This window comes from Mycetomoellerius zeteki, unplaced genomic scaffold (assembly GCF_001594055.1).
Source record: "Mycetomoellerius zeteki isolate Tzet28-1 unplaced genomic scaffold, Tzet1.0 scaffold438, whole genome shotgun sequence".
Taxonomy (NCBI): Eukaryota; Metazoa; Arthropoda; class Insecta; order Hymenoptera; family Formicidae; genus Mycetomoellerius; species Mycetomoellerius zeteki.
Window position 1 is genome coordinate 24,770 of NW_017257433.1, and position 16,536 is coordinate 41,305.

The 16,536-nt window shown below is 31.9% G+C and overlaps 2 protein-coding genes across 2 annotated transcripts; both read right to left on the minus strand.

Moving 5' to 3' along the window:
- Nucleotides 1-3,170: 3,170 nt before the first annotated feature.
- LOC108726791 (uncharacterized) lies at nucleotides 3,171-5,200 on the minus strand. Its single transcript, XM_018454562.1, has 4 exons — nucleotides 4,530-5,200; nucleotides 3,935-4,241; nucleotides 3,677-3,832; nucleotides 3,171-3,221 (listed from the first exon to the last, which is right to left on the minus strand). The coding sequence occupies exons 1-4, from the start codon at nucleotides 5,198-5,200 to the stop codon at nucleotides 3,171-3,173; spliced, it is 1,185 nt and encodes a 394-aa protein (XP_018310064.1).
- Nucleotides 5,201-5,890: 690 nt separating this feature from the next.
- Nucleotides 5,891-15,399, minus strand: LOC108726792 (odorant receptor 4-like). The gene is made up of 5 exons (XM_018454563.1): nucleotides 14,612-15,399; nucleotides 14,115-14,214; nucleotides 13,731-13,841; nucleotides 13,481-13,636; nucleotides 5,891-5,944 (listed from the first exon to the last, which is right to left on the minus strand). Exons 1-5 carry the CDS (start codon nucleotides 15,397-15,399, stop codon nucleotides 5,891-5,893), a joined length of 1,209 nt encoding a protein of 402 aa, XP_018310065.1.
- Between the last annotated feature and the right edge of the window lie 1,137 nt (nucleotides 15,400-16,536).

Consider the following 16,536-nt stretch of genomic DNA (forward strand, 5'->3'; position numbering starts at 1 on the left):
TATTTTTATATAATTTTATATAATGACATTTAATTAACCTCAAATAAATAAAATAATCCTATAAAATAAAAATAATTAGTAATATTATAATAATATATGTCTCGTATGTTAATAATATCCCTGGGGGCTTTGGGCTGTTTATTCTTGCCCCAAATGCGGGGCAAAAATTAACATGACACTCTTTTCAGGAATAGTATCTTGTCGAAAATTTATTACTGATTTAAAAAAAAATTTTTTTAAAAAGTTTTAATTATAAAAAAGTGTTAATTATAGCCCCGGTCTTCCCTATATATGACGATATTAAACATCATTACTGTAATAATACTGATATAAGTTATTATAGTGTTTATACTCTCTTCATGCCATTTCCGGAAAAATATACAAAGTAATAGCATTAACAATCAAAATAGGTAATAACGATAGGCAATCTGTCACATATGCACCTTTTTTAAATTTTAAGCTTACCGTAATGCAATGGTATAATATCCTAACATGCGCAAGTTGAATGTACACCCAATTAATTCCACAAAACATATCTTATACATAATTGCCTCCAAATGTGAAAAAAACTTGTAATCGACACATCCAGCAACAGCTGCGACTTTAAAGACACTAAATTTTTATCCGAATATCTTACAGCGGGAACAAGTTGCATATGACAGTTGCAATTCTGCAAATATGTCATATTTAGAAAAAAAATATAAAGTAATCTTTCCACATGTTATAGTTTTTTGGCACTTTTTTCACAAAACAAAAATTACGTTTTACGAGAATTTAGTTTTAAAGATTATTTAAGAATCAACAAAAGTTGTACATCTTTTAAAGATGTGCTAACTAAAGATCCACGAAACACACTAATGAAAAAGTTAGTAAGTTGTAACATTACAAAAATGTACTATTAAAATGCACATTATACGTAACTTTTATGTGTATAATACAAGGTATAATAATTTTATGTAGATATTTATTATGTGACAGATACAATTTATTCATGTCATACAAAATTTACGTGGTTAAAGTTTTAACATAAACGATATAATATAATATAATAATTTAAATATAATAATTAAAATAAATACAAGTTAATAATTATTTAAATATTTGATCGTTTTCTTATAAATGTTTAAAAGCTGTGCAAATGTTTATAACGATAAATTGTTCAGTAATTTTACCTTAATGTTTGCTGATGACGCTCGGCGAGATTTGCCAGTTTTCTTTGAATAATGTCCTTTTTTATTTCTTCTCAACCAGTTCTTCGAGTCGCAACATTACTAAGCCGCGAATAACGCGACCAAACCGCACGCACCAACTATGTTCACGAGGGACGAAAGGCTGTAGCATAAACAAGGACTGAAGCGTAAACAGGATCTCATATACTAGAATTAAATTTGGTGTCCACGATCATTGAAAAATGGACATGATAAATGACCTATTGCGACCGTTTCATTGCCGATTATCACGTACCGATGATATTCCCCTCGTAACCTTGTAACAAAAAAATATCACCTTGCATAATAAATGCTTAACCCTTTAAGGACCGCTGGTTTTTTCGACCAAAAAAATAGGTCAACTTTGGGATGCGAAATTTTTGGCAAGTAGACTCTTTAAGGGCATAGTAGTTTGTCATTAAAAGGATTTTGAATTTTGAGAAAAAAATTTGTATTGGTCTTTAATGGGTTAAACGCTTGCTATAATGCGTCTTTCTCTAGCGTGTCTCATCATGTCTTAATGCTTTCTCCTCGCGATCTCTTCCATTCGCCAATCAATCTCCATATGTTCAATAAATTTACGTATCTGACCCTTTCAATACAAATACGAGCAATAATTTAAACCACCCTTAAGCCAGTGATTTGTAGGCTCCACGGCCTACAATTTTAAATGGACATCCTTCTTTTCGAAAAGAATGTACTGTACAGAGGGTATCACAGTGAGAGTCATCAAGGAATGATTCATTAATTTCAGAGTTTTCGATAAAATCTTCTAAATCATCAAGCTCTAAAATCTATCGGTTTTAAGATCCAACAATTTAGTTGAATGCTGTAAATTATTATTTCACCTGTAAACGTCTATTTTGTATACAGAAGGAACGCGCATTGTACTTTCCGCGAGAGCGCATAAATTACTAGTCTTTACTACTGCCTATGTACGGCAGCACGTGTGTGAATATATAACTTATTACTGAAAAGAAGTACGTTGCTGTGTCGGCTGACTGTGCACAATCGATATTTACAGTATATAACTTGTTGCATATAAAGATCAATATAATGTGTAATAAGGATAGGAAATGACTGAATAAGTTCTGTCAGTTACCTGAAAGATGTAAACATAAGTCACGTTACGTGAAAACATGATGAATTTTTTATCTGTGAAATATAGTTCCTTACATTAGAAGATATATCTTTCGTTCTGCATACTGGCACATCGTATGCTTTACATGAATTTTTGCTTTAAATATCTCTACTAGAAACTCTATTTTATCTGATATACTCTTGAGACAAAATATAAGTAAAATGTAATATACATAATACATAATTATACGTTTCAAATTAATAGGAAATTAATATTAAGATTGGATATTAATAGAAAATAATAAGAAAATAAGAGCGATTTTGTTAAATTGTATGTAGGATATAATTTATCAATACTTTAAAATAATTTTTTATTTTAACGAATTTGTTTTTCTTTAAATAATTATGAAATTGTGACAGAGAAGAGATTTACATTCATCGCATAGACTGAACTAGAAGTTATTTTTAAAAAACTAGGTATGAAAAAGACGTATCAGATTCTTAGATAAGTATTAATTTAATGCTTCTTACTTATTGAATCTGTATTCGTAGCTCATTCTTTTCTTTTTTATTTTCATTTAACATATAAAAAAACTGAAACATATAATAAAGAATATTATTTACTATTTTATAGACAAGACAAGGATTATCCTTTAATTGACACTAAAATGTGTGAGAAAAGTTCTCGATTGCCAATGAAACATTTAAAGCCTAGAAACAAAAAGTTATAATAATAATTGATAAAGTATTAATTTTTACTTCTAATTCTCAAACATGATCAAATAATAGAATGAATTTTCTAACTTAACCCACACTGATAAACCTTCCCACACAGTAATTATGAATTATCCTAACTGAATTACTATTATCTACATCAAGACCTTAACTATGCGTACTAATAGCCACCTCTACTCTAAATCTATAGTACAGAATCTAAGCATAGAATTTATACTCGTATTAATTTTATATAATTTCTATTGTTTGTTGTACATTCGTTGATGCATTTGTTATCATATATGTGCTTGTATATTTATATGTGTGAATTAGATTTAGGTATATTAGATTTATGTGTGAAACACACAATTCATATATGAAAAACTTTATATATTTTTAAATATATCTAAATAGAGAATATTACAAATACTCATATTTTATCATACAGTATTTACATTGTCAAAGTTCGAAGCATATTCAAATATGCGACTGACGTTTTAATTACCTAAAATGTTTAATAATTAATTTGTATTTTAATAAGATATTATGCATATTATATGTTTAAAATAAATTTATACCATTTTATATTACTTTTTGCGATATCTTTAGCAATAAAAAATACTAAATATTTTAATTTTATTAGAAGTTATGTTTATAATTTTCATAATGCTTACAACACCGAAAGTCTGGATAGACATATGAAATATTTTTCCAGCCGTGATTTTGATAACAATTCTTGATCGCAAGATTATTAAAATAAGACCAAGAACGGTTTTATGCGGCAATTGATACCAGTCTGTCATATAAGCTACTTCACCAACTTTTTTACACTATCACAAAATGAATCAGTTAATCCAAGGTTGAATAATATTTTAATTGCAGATAAACGTATGAGGAAAGCTTTTGAAATGGAACATGATTACTTTATATACCTGATCCGACACGAGTTCGCCAATGAAGCAAAATATGAAGATATTAAACATCATTGCTGTTAATACCATGATATATGTTATTATAGTGTTTATACTCTCTTCATGCCATTCCTGAAAAATATACAAAGTAATAGCATCAACAATCAAAATAGGTAATAACGATAGGCAATCTGTCACATATTCACCTTTCTTAAATTTTAAGCATACCGTAATGGTGTAATATCCTAACATGCACAAGTTGAATGTACACCCGATTAATTCCACAAAACATATTTCACGCATAATTGCCTCCAAATTTGAAAGAAACCTGTAATCGACACATCCAGCAACAGCCGCGACGTTAAAGACACTAAATTTTTATCCGAATATCTTACAGTTGCAATTCTGCAAATATGTCATATTTAGAAAAAAAATATAAAGTAATCTTTCCACATGTTATAGCTTTTTGGCTCTTTTCTCAAACAAAAATTACGTTTCACGAGAAATTAGTTTTAAAGATTATTTAATAATCAACAAAAGTTGATAAAATATACCGTATCATTTCTTGTAGGCAATTAAAATTGATTCGAACATAATCTTTTAAACTTTATCTTACCTCAATGCTCGCAGGTGATGCTCCACAATGTTCGCCAGTCTCAACTGAAGGAGATCTTGTCGCTCGGTGACGAGTTCTTCGAGACGTAGCATCACTACGTTGAGTTGGCCGGAAGCGTGCATCGCGAAAACCGCGGCGAGACCGCATGCACCGATCGTAATATTATTTACCACGATGGTCGAGAGACACTGCAACGTGAGCACGACCTCGTATACTGGGCTAAGTCTGGTATCTACGATTTTGTTGAAGGACGGACATGGTAAGCGGCCTGTTTCGATCGTCTTGTTACCGATTTCCACTGATATCCGTGACATTCCTCTCGCTATATTGTAACAAATAACGCCACCTTGCATGATGAGTGCGCAAATGCCCACTATAACGCGTCCCACTCTCGCGTTTCGCAGCATTAATGCCCGATCGTATTCTCTCTTCGTCATCCGCCAATCGGTCTCCATATGCTCTATAGACGTGCGTATCCGATCATTATGGTGCAGAAGTGAGCAGTAATTAATTCCGCCCATGAGAATATGGCTCGTAGGTCCAATAGCCTTGAGCCTCAAACGGAAATCCTTCTCTTCGAATAATATATATAATATAGCAGATATCACGGTAAAAGCTATTAAAGAATGACACGTTAATCGCAAGATATTTATTAAAACATTCTTAATCATTGAATTTGTTTGTAATTCTGGCCAAGCGCCTATCGATTTTAGAAACCAACGATTTAACTGTAAACTATAATCGTTGTCTCGTCTGTAATCGCTCACAGTGGTTTCGCTAGAAACGCGCTTCATAGTCGACTCATAGACGACGCGCCAAGCACTGATACTACTACTGGCTATAATCCTACTACGTTTCTCAATAAAGTAGTGGTTACGCCAGCGCCTGCGCGGACATGCAAGGAGAGAAAAACAATTTGTACGCTATCCGGCTGAGACAGAATATAATCGATACTTACAGCTACTAGTTGCACGAAATCACATGAATTGTACGAGACATCTAAACACAATTCATGGGATAGCTCGGTCAATAAAGGTAATCAAATTCGCAGTTGTTTTTGTTTAACGAATAGTATTACTTAATGTAAATTATATTAAGCAAAAGTGTGACGTTCTTTGGTTCTTTATATAACACTTCATCCGTTAAAAGTTATATCTTGTTTGTTACACACATCAAAGTGTAATATCGTTATTAATAAGACCAAACATAAAATGGGATAATTGCATAATGACATTATTGAAAAGTAAAAGATATACTCATTATAATATACCATAGAATCAGCTATATCACTACATTGATTATTCATTATAATTTGAATATTTGTTATCTGGAACTTTTATGTCATATGCATCTAGATTTTGTTATGTCGCTACCGTTCTGAGTATATTTAAATACGCAAACGATGTTTTCATGACCTGAAACAATTATAGTTGATCTTATACAGATAGTGGACCTTATACAGATCCATCTTAATGATCTTTTTGTATTTTTTACTGTAATAATTTTTAGATCTTTCTAGGCATGTATTAGAATAATAAAAAATTATAAGCAATAAAATATAAACATCCAATATAATAAATATTAAGACAGAAATAGTTAAAAGCATATACATATATATATATATTTAAAAGAAATAAGATTTTTAAAAAATTTTATTGAAGTTTGTAAAGACAAATCTGCATTGAATTTTGTTATTTATAAAAAAATATTAATACAATATTCAGATAAACTTACATCTCCAAAAGTTGCAATAGATAACTGAACCATTTTTCCGGCGGTTATCTTAATAACGGCATTTGATCTTGAAATTATTAGAATTAAATCGATCGCAATTTTATGATGTAATCGGTACCACTCTGTCATGTATGCCATTTCTCCTATTTTTTGACACTATACAAACTCTAATTTGATCTATGTTTTTACGTCATAATTTTATTTTAGACTGTATAATAAAAGAGAAAAAAATGTATATACACAGGTATGTGTATGTGTATGTATACGATGTAACTACCTGGTCTGTGAGGATTTCAGCAATGTAACAAAATATAAAAATGTTGCATGACATGGCTATGAATATAGTAAAGTACGTGAGCAAATTTTTGGTATCGTGCAATTTCCATTCCTATAAATACATATAATCATCTTATAAATAAATACACACACACACACACACACACACACACACACACATAAGTAAAACATAAAAATGTCTGTATAAAATTATTTCATTATTGCTTAATTTGTTAAAAAATATAATAAAAAATGTAACATAAGTGAAACATACACGCATACGCACAAAGATTTATTTTGCAGTTATTACAACTATTTGATATGATATCAGCATACCGTAATCGTATAATATCCGAGCATACAGATATCAGTAGTACACCCCAACAACTCGACGAGACATATCTGATGCATAATTGTTTCTATCTGCGATACAAAACTGAAATTAAAACTATTATTGTAGTAATATAATATACTATATATATATATAAAATATAATACAGGATAGGCCATTTCAATACACGCGAATATCTCGTCAGGTAAGCAAGATAGCGAAAAATGTTTCAGACCAAAGTTGTATGGCTTTGAGGGAGACATTAGATGGTGTCATTAGTTTAACCTTGAATAGAGTATAATAATTTAAAAACGAAATATTATTGCAATATTGATATTTATAATAGACATTAATTAATTGTGAGTCAACTGAGGAGAGAATACAATAAAATGGATATATAGCTTGTTCACATTAGCCACGAAAATCTGAGATTTGTCGTGATCGATTTGATCTGTACATTGAAGATGGCTCGATATGAGTCGAAACGTTTGTAATTTTAATATGAAGAATATATTTTATTGTTAAAAAAAATATATATATATTGATAGCACGACAATCCTGCTTGGCTTGTAGTCCTTTTTAATTATTTCATTTTCAAATTTTTGAGCCTATATTATATTAATTTCTTATAATAATTTAATATACTATTATACATTTTTTAATAATGTAATACCATTTTTTGTTATATGTAACTTCTTTACAGCAGAGAAATTTAAACAAGATTTTAAAAACTCCAACTACAAAACCAGTTAAACAATAAAAATAAAAAGGATATTTTTTTAATGAATTGCTAAATCGGCGATTTAAATATTACAATTTCATTCCACTCATTTGAATTTTGATGGAAATATAAATCAAATATAAAGATCAAATACATTTTCAATATCTGCAATGTAAAAATATTACCTCAGTACACGGAGATGTTGCTCCACGATGATAGCCAACTTTCGTCGCGTGACCTTATGTTCGCTTTCTGTCTCGTCAACAAGTTCGTCCAATCTCATCATCAGAATGCTTAGCTGGCCACAAGCATGCATAGCGAAGACCGCAGCGAGACTGCACGCACCCACCGTGACGGAGTTTACTATGATAGTTGACAACAATTGAAGGACGATCACAATCTCGTTCGCTGGACTGTATCTAGTGTCCACCAATTCCGTGTAGAACGGACACGGAAGCTGGTGCGTCGTTATCGTGATATTCCCGATCCGAACGTTCATCGGTGTCAGGGTGGTAATGATACTATAGGAACAGACACCGCCTTGCATGAAGACCGCGCAGAAGGCGGACACAAATCGGCCGAATTTGGCGTTTTGCAGCATCACCTCGCGATCGCGCGTCGCTCCCACGTACTGCCAATCGGCACGCATATGGTCCACGCACTTGCGTATCTTGTAGCTACGCATCAGTAATGAACAATAGTTTGCGCCGCCCATCAACCAGTGTATCATCGGACCGAAAGCCTTCAGTTTTAGATGCACATCCGGCTCAAATATGATGTATAACGCGCACGGCACCACCGTGAAGGCGATTAAAGAGTGACAGACGAATTGAATACCACGCGACAGCACTTTGCCAGCGATATCAGTGTTGGTTCCTGGCCAAGCACCGATTGGTTTCAGGAACCAGCGATTCAATTGAATACTGTACTCGCTGTCCTGTTGATACACGTAGAAAGAATGCGACATGATAGTGATTCGAACGTCGGCAAACTATTGAGCGATAATATCACGATAGAGGAAACATCACGTCATTCTTAGCGCTTGCGCATTTTTCTAACTCTTTTTTTTTCAAGGAGTATAGTTAGCTTAAGAGACAGAGTTTCAGATTTTCCAGAGTGAAGGGGTAGTAGCGATCGATACGGGTGCGAGTTGCGTTGATTAATCTGTAGTTATTGTATACCCTATCCTTTACTTAGATGCACGATAAGAAAACAATCCACATGAAGTGAGGTATTATTATATGTAGTTTACATTTTATATTATATTTTTTTACTCTTTGATATTCATAGAATTATTTCTTGATGATTAAAAATTTCTCGCTTATACGTAATATGTACATATATACAATAAGAAGTTTTTTTACCAAAAAATGAATACCGTCATTAAAAATATTATTTCAGATTGCATTTGCTTGATTTTATTTTGTGTGTATAGTGCCAAATAATATTTTAAAAGATAGTATACAAAATAAAAGGAATATATTGTTTAGCAAATATTTTAATAATATCTAATAAGTAACGTTTTCTATTTCTTGAAAAAACATTTCTGTTTTTTTTTCTTGATACGTGTCAGACAATTAATTGACATTTATTTGCAACCTTATCGGTTGCTTTATTTATTAATTTGTACACTTTGGAAAAGAATTTTATATATTTAATGTACGCAACATGTTAAAGTAAGCGATCGACGTTTTAACCACCTGTTGATTGTACGAATAATGTATAAATCATATTCTCATAAACAGATATGATAAACATTGATATTACGTTACTCACATTTCCAAAAGTAGTGAAAGACAACTCGAAGATATTTCCGCCAGTAAGTTTGATTGATGTATTGGACATAGCGATCATTAATACGATGTCGAGGCTTTTTCTTCCAGGCAAACGAGACCAGTCGATTGTGTATGATACCTCACCGATCTTCTTGTACTATTTATAGAATTGCTTTCTTAATTTTTTTCTATACAAAACATACCTAATATCCAGTAAGCGAATTAACATTATTTGTCGTCATTTTGACATCAAATGACGACAAATAATATCAGCTTAATTACACTTACACACAACTAAGAATTACTTTCTAAAATGTAATTCTGAATTTTATAAATTTTAGTACGATTAGATAATTTAATATAACAATATGTTATCATATAATAATAATAATAAGTCTTATAAAAATACTCTTGCTTATTGTGTAAAAATATATCAGATATGCAAAGGAATGCTTCGACTGTAGGGCTTTACCTTTTCGGCAACTAGTTCGCCAATATAACAAAATATAAAAATATTAAAAGTAAAAGATAGAAGAAGAACAGTATATGTTATGTAACTTGTAGTTTTTTTGCTCTCCCATTCCTGCAATATAATAATTTTTAAATTCGGGGATATACGAGTATTGTACATATCGCTGTAAATCATATACGATCTCCAACATTGCTCCGAAATAGCGATATGTTTTAACATCGTTACTCTTTGTATGATATGCATACCATAATAATATTATATCCAAGAAGACACATGCTTACTGTACATTGTACAATTTCCACGACAGATATTTCACGCAGTATTCTATCCGTTAACGATATAAAACTGAAAGATATTGAATACGTTGTCGCGTAAATAATATATTTCACAGAAAAAGTACGATTTCGTTAAGTGTTCCTAAATAATTAAAAATAAATTGAAGCGCAGTATAGATATATTGAATGTACGAACACTGACGATGTTCGGAAAGAGACTCACCGTAAAATTCGTACATGATGCTCTATAATTATCGCCAATCTCTCATTCATGTTATCACATAAATCTTCCCGTCCATCTATCAAGTGCTCTATCCACTGTATTAGGATCTCCATGCGGCTATAAGCGTGAATCGCAAATACAGCAGCTAAGCTGCATCCACTGGCGGTGATGGAATGAGCGAGGAAGCCTGATAGGCACTGCATCCAAAAAAAAATCTCCCTGACAGGACTGTGTCGTACATCGATAATTACCTTGGCGACTGGATACACCAATGGCCGATATGTTAGATTACCCTCATCTTCTGTAATTTTGCTGGCACTGAACGGTAGGGCGAGATAGAAGAAAACGGCACTGCCGTACATAAAGAACATACAGATTATTACAAGATGCTGGCCAAATTTCGCGTTCCTGATCATGATGATTCGATCACTGTAATACCGAGTATTTATCCAATCACTCTCAATATGCTTGATACCATTGCGAATATCTTTTTCATGAAAGATCAGCGTAGAATACTTCACGATGGCCAATACGCAGAAACTCAATGCTCCGGAGAGTTTCAAGATAAGGTATCTATCATCCATTTCAAGCACTATGTAGATAACGGCAGGTACGACAAGGAAGCTGATCAAACCGACACAAATAACGTTTAATAGCGCGTATGCATATCTCTCTATCGATGAAATCACGGTAGATTTTGGCCATGCGCCAATCATCTCCATCATCCAACGAATCAACCGAACGCTCAGCCTCATATCTTTCTTGTAATCGTAGACAGTTGCGACCGGATTCTCTGTGATAGTTCCATGCATTGTTGAGAGAGCGAAAGCTCAATGATGACTGATCGGATTGTCCGAGCGTACATGCGAGGAAAGTCAAATGCGACTGCGCTATCGCATGACCTTTCTAGAAAAGGGTTGATCAAATAGGATATAAAGGGTAAACTTTACGCAGTTCTCCATTTCCGTAAAGGGGATCAAGATTTCCTTATATGATACTGCACATTGTCTGTCTACTCATATGAATTATGAACGGAGTGAATTGTTCTTCGCGTAGATATTTTCTGCGACTTGTCTGGATAAATCGCAACCGGTTTTTTCTTGCGTATTATTACACGTGAATGAGAAAATAAGATTACGTATGTGTAAATACTCGGTAATGTTTATACAAGTCATATAAAGATAAAAATACTACAATATTTTTTTTATGAAGAAAATATTTTTTTTATTTATGACATTTTTCGAATTATAAAGAAATTATAGTATAATAAAATAGAATTGCATTTTAATATTAGAATAATATTTAAAAAATTAATTTTTTTTAATTGAAAAGTGCTTTAGACCGTTTGTTTAGACTAAACTCAGTAATTGTTCAGTATGCTAATTATTTTATATTCAGAGATTTACATAAATAGTATTGTTAAACATGTGTGCTCGTTATCGATTTAATTTCAGCGTTTATTCCTTTCGACAGTTATTCCATTTAAAACGCGCTTATTACCGATACCGAAACATTCAGAATTTGCGACTGTTTTTCTGCCGATTAGCTGTTGACTTCGCGTCATACGACATATACATTTGCAACTTTTTCTTTCTTTCCCGCGAAGCGAAGGTTACCTCTTGGTACCTGTATGTACATCGTTTAACGATATTTAGTTGATTTCGAATAAAGCTCAGCAGCACATCTCATTGTACATCGCTCTAAATTTTTACTCTTTTCAACACTTTCTGACTCCCCTCGTGTATGTTCGTAATAATTCCGATGTCATCAGAGCCTGAGTATTAGTGCCCAATTGAGTATTTAGTACCCAATTCCCTTTTGCAATTCTGTAACTAATTACACCGTTTGTATTGAAATTTGTTTACGCATTTAGTCTAAGTAGTAAACAAAATACGAACACAAAATTCCAATATTTTTGATTACATTTTGCTTAATTTTATTTCTAACTAATAAATAAATAATTATATTTCTCTATGTAATATATATATTATATCTAGCAATATAGGATATATAAATTTATTATATGAAATGTGAATGTAAATGTGCTATCATATAATAATTAAAAAAACATATATTTAACGTATCTTACAATAATCCAAAAGATAAATTTACTATTAGCCTTTCTTTCTGATTTTAATAAACACGCACTTAATTGATCTTAAAATACACAAGCAGTTCGCTAGTCATCATGAAATATTTTTGACTATAATGTCTATAATGAGAAAAATCTAAAGCACTTACAGTATTAGGTTGAAAGACAATAAAAAAGGTCCGGAGGAGTCACTTTTTAGAAGTCTCATCCATTTTCGGGATTTCTTCAGGTTCGACCATATACCGATCACTTCCAATGCATGTATTTACACGATATGTTGTCCTCGTAATTAGAACTCCGTAGATTCATTCGTTCGATAATGGCATATAGGCAAACGAAAAAAAGAGAAAAAAATTCTCTCTAGATTACTTGTTACAAAGTAGCCGCACGATTGTAAGCGATAGATGAAAATACGATGAAATCAGTTTGTATTATGCACGCTTTTCGCTATTGTTACCGTGATAGTTCTGTCGCAGCAAAATTAAAAGTTTGATACGAAAGATAGCGTGCGCACAATTTTTTGTCGGTAAGAGATAATTGCAGGATTGATTCACATCAAACGACCTTTAGCGTAGTATCTATCCATGATCTATTTGTTTTATGTTAGATCATAAGTTATAAATCACATACACACACACACACACACACTAATATTAAACTAACAAAACTACACCAATTGTTAATTAAGTCAACTGATTAACATTTTACAGCATCCAATTATAAAAATTAACATCTTACATAAATTTTAAATAAATGTAGAATATGCCGAAAAGTAGTTTTCTTTGATGTTTTACAAAATGTCTAAATGTTTTAAGGGAAAGATTAATTAAAATAAGAAATATTAATTGCTTATCTTGTTTATCCGTTGAAAAAATATCATTTACAGATTCATATTCGAGTATTATATTGTTATAATAGTTAGCAAAATTATGTAATAAATTTTCGTAGCAGATTAAAATACGCTAGTGACGTTTTAATGATCTATAAAATAATAAAATATGTGTAAATTATGTATAATTTAATAGCAAGCCAAAATGAGAAAGGTTACTTACATTACTGAACGTAGGTAGGGACATTTCTATCATTTTTCCCGCCGAGATTTTTGCCGGAACATTAGAAACTGCTATTATCAGAATTAAAGTACGGGCTCTTTTATGAGGAAGACGATGCCAATTCGTCGTAGATGTCATTGATCCAACCTTAATGCTCTGCCATGATTAATTAAGTGTACATTTCGTAAATGCTCGTGAAAATTGGCGCCTATAATTTTTACAGCAAACAATGTGAATATATGCTGTCTACCTGATCTGTCAATAGTTGACCGACGTAGCAATTAGTAAAAATAGAAAATGTAAAAGATGTGAGGATCAGAAACATAGTTAACATAGCTGTAGAATCGCTTCTTTCCCATTCCTATAAAATTAATGTTATTCCAATACATAAAGTTTCTGAAATAACATTTCACAAATACTATCCCATTATTAATTTCTATGAAAATTAGGCCTCTATTCTGTAACTTTTAATGATAATAATGATATTATTACATTGTTGTTATATATAGTTATGCAACGATATAACAATATCGTTATTGTCGTTAAAAATTACAGAATAGAGGCCTTGAGCTATCAAACTATAATGCATAATAAAACCTGTAAAAGCCTCACGAAAATTATTTATTGTAATTACCATAATAACATAGTACATAGTAAGGCATAGAAGTATAGTAGAGCCCGTTATTTCCACTAACAGTATGTATCGCATAGTTTCCTCTACTTGGTTTAGGAAACTGTAAACAAATGATTTATCCATTAAACGATTATAATTTTGATGGAGTTTTGTGTTTACAATGTTATATTGTATTAGAATATAATATATTTAATGAAATATTAAAATAATTAAAATAACAGTCTAATATTTATCTTATATGATAATTATGATTTATTATAGATTTACAATGTTAATTTGAATATTCTGTTATATTTTCTCTATAGCATAATTCGAAAAAATCTCTATAGGCATAATTCGAAAAAATTATCACAGCTATAATGATATAATAAATCTATTATATCCAGTTCTATTAAAAAATTATTCGTTTATAATTAATAAAATGAACAAAACCTATAATGAAATTAATTACATATATAAAAACCTTTTCCACATATCACTTATTATCATAGACTTACGTTTTTACTTTTATCTGATGCTCGACGATATCAGCCAGCAATATCGCAACAGCTCGATCCTCAGGCTCCGGCATATCATTAAGATGCTCGAGCTTGCCGATTAAAATGCTCAGTTGTCCACAAATGTGCATGATGAAAAATGCAGCCAATCCGGCTGCGCCGACCGTTACCGAGTAGGTGATCAGTCCAGCAAAGAATTGCAGGGTGAAAACGATTTCATATGCTGGCGAGGCCTGTTCATCGAACTTGACGAAGTAGCTCGGACATGACAGCGCTCTCACTGTGGTGTTCATTGGTGTGAGCATACGACCTTTTGAAAGCGGTACGAGTGTGCGGTAAGATAATCCACCAACGTACATGAAGACAGCAGAAATAATCGCGAATCTTCGACCTATTTTTGCCTTGGACAGCATTATTTCCCGATTTTTCCAATCAACTGTATCCCTCCAATCATGTAACGCCTGCGTCAGGCAAGATTGAATCTCTCTCGCGTGATACATGAGCAGACTGTACTTCAAACAACCCATCCCACAATTCAGAAGCGGCCCGAGCAATCTTACTCTACGTTTAAAGTCATGTTCCTTCAGGAATATTAATAGAAGACTCGGCACGATAATAAATATGAATAAAAAGTAGCAAAAGACATTTTGTAAGCGAGTCGCGATTCTTTCCACGTTGGAAACGTTACTGGGAATTGGCCACACACCGATCATTCGCAAAACATTGCGAATCACTTGCACTGCGTAATTGAAATCATTTTTGTATTTATTCTTCGATGAGTCTGCCATAATTGATTTTATTTAACGTATTTTTTTCTATTTTTAATTTGAAATTTAACACAATTGAATTTGTGATCGCGATTTTTGTACCGGTCTCGTTCTTTCTCGGACGCCGAATTTCCGTTAATTCCGTTAATAGGATTTCCGCATTTCGTGTTTACGAGTGACAGATGGTTATACCGGACCAAAAGCTCGAGCATGACTGAACATATGTGATAATGGATAGTTTCTCTTTCAACGGTAAGAACAGAATGAGTATCGCGCTTGCGTGCATAAAACGTCTGCGCGTGATGAGAGTTACACGAAAAGGGTTGGCGAATTATACGTGCCTAATTCTCGAATAAATGCTAATGCGACAACAGGATGTATGCGTTGCATGACATATACAACTTCGTAAAGTTTCGAATTATAACAGGATATTTACTACCTGGAAAACCTACAAATCTTGGAATTTTTAGGGGATTCCGTTTTACCCTCGAAAATAAGAAATTTTCGTGGAATTTTATCAAAACTCAGAGAAATTTTTAGAATTTTACTTTTAAATTTAAATTCTGTTTCTTTCTAGAAGCATTTTTTAAAATCACTTTTTTCTTAATAATGCAAAATTTTGACAATTAGTTAGCAATAAGTATGGCATGCACATCCGTGTATATTCACGTATATTTTTTTTATGTCTCGTGAGTTTTTAGAAAAAAATCAAAATTATAGATTAGGAAACTCAACAAAACAGAATAGCTCACTGATATTATATTTTAAGGCGTTTTCTTTATACTGCTCTGTAGATTTCGCGACATCATTGTAGAAAATGATAGATACAGTCAAAATTGTATCTATTGTGAAATCCTACTCTTGTTTTAATTTTCAACATATACTTTATTTTTATTGCTTGCATTGCAATCACACCCTTTTATTTCCAAGTTGTACTGAAAAATTCTCTAATCGTTTATCTAATTTCGAAATAGATTATCTAATTTCAAAATACTTGAATAATCCAGAAAGAATTAAGGAATCGTTTTTTTTATTTTAGTAAACACGTTTTATATGCTGGAAAGGATAATTTGTGCTGCATATTGCCATGTAAGTATAATTTATATAAATATCACATAAATAAAATATTACAATTTACACATATTATGCAACAATTTT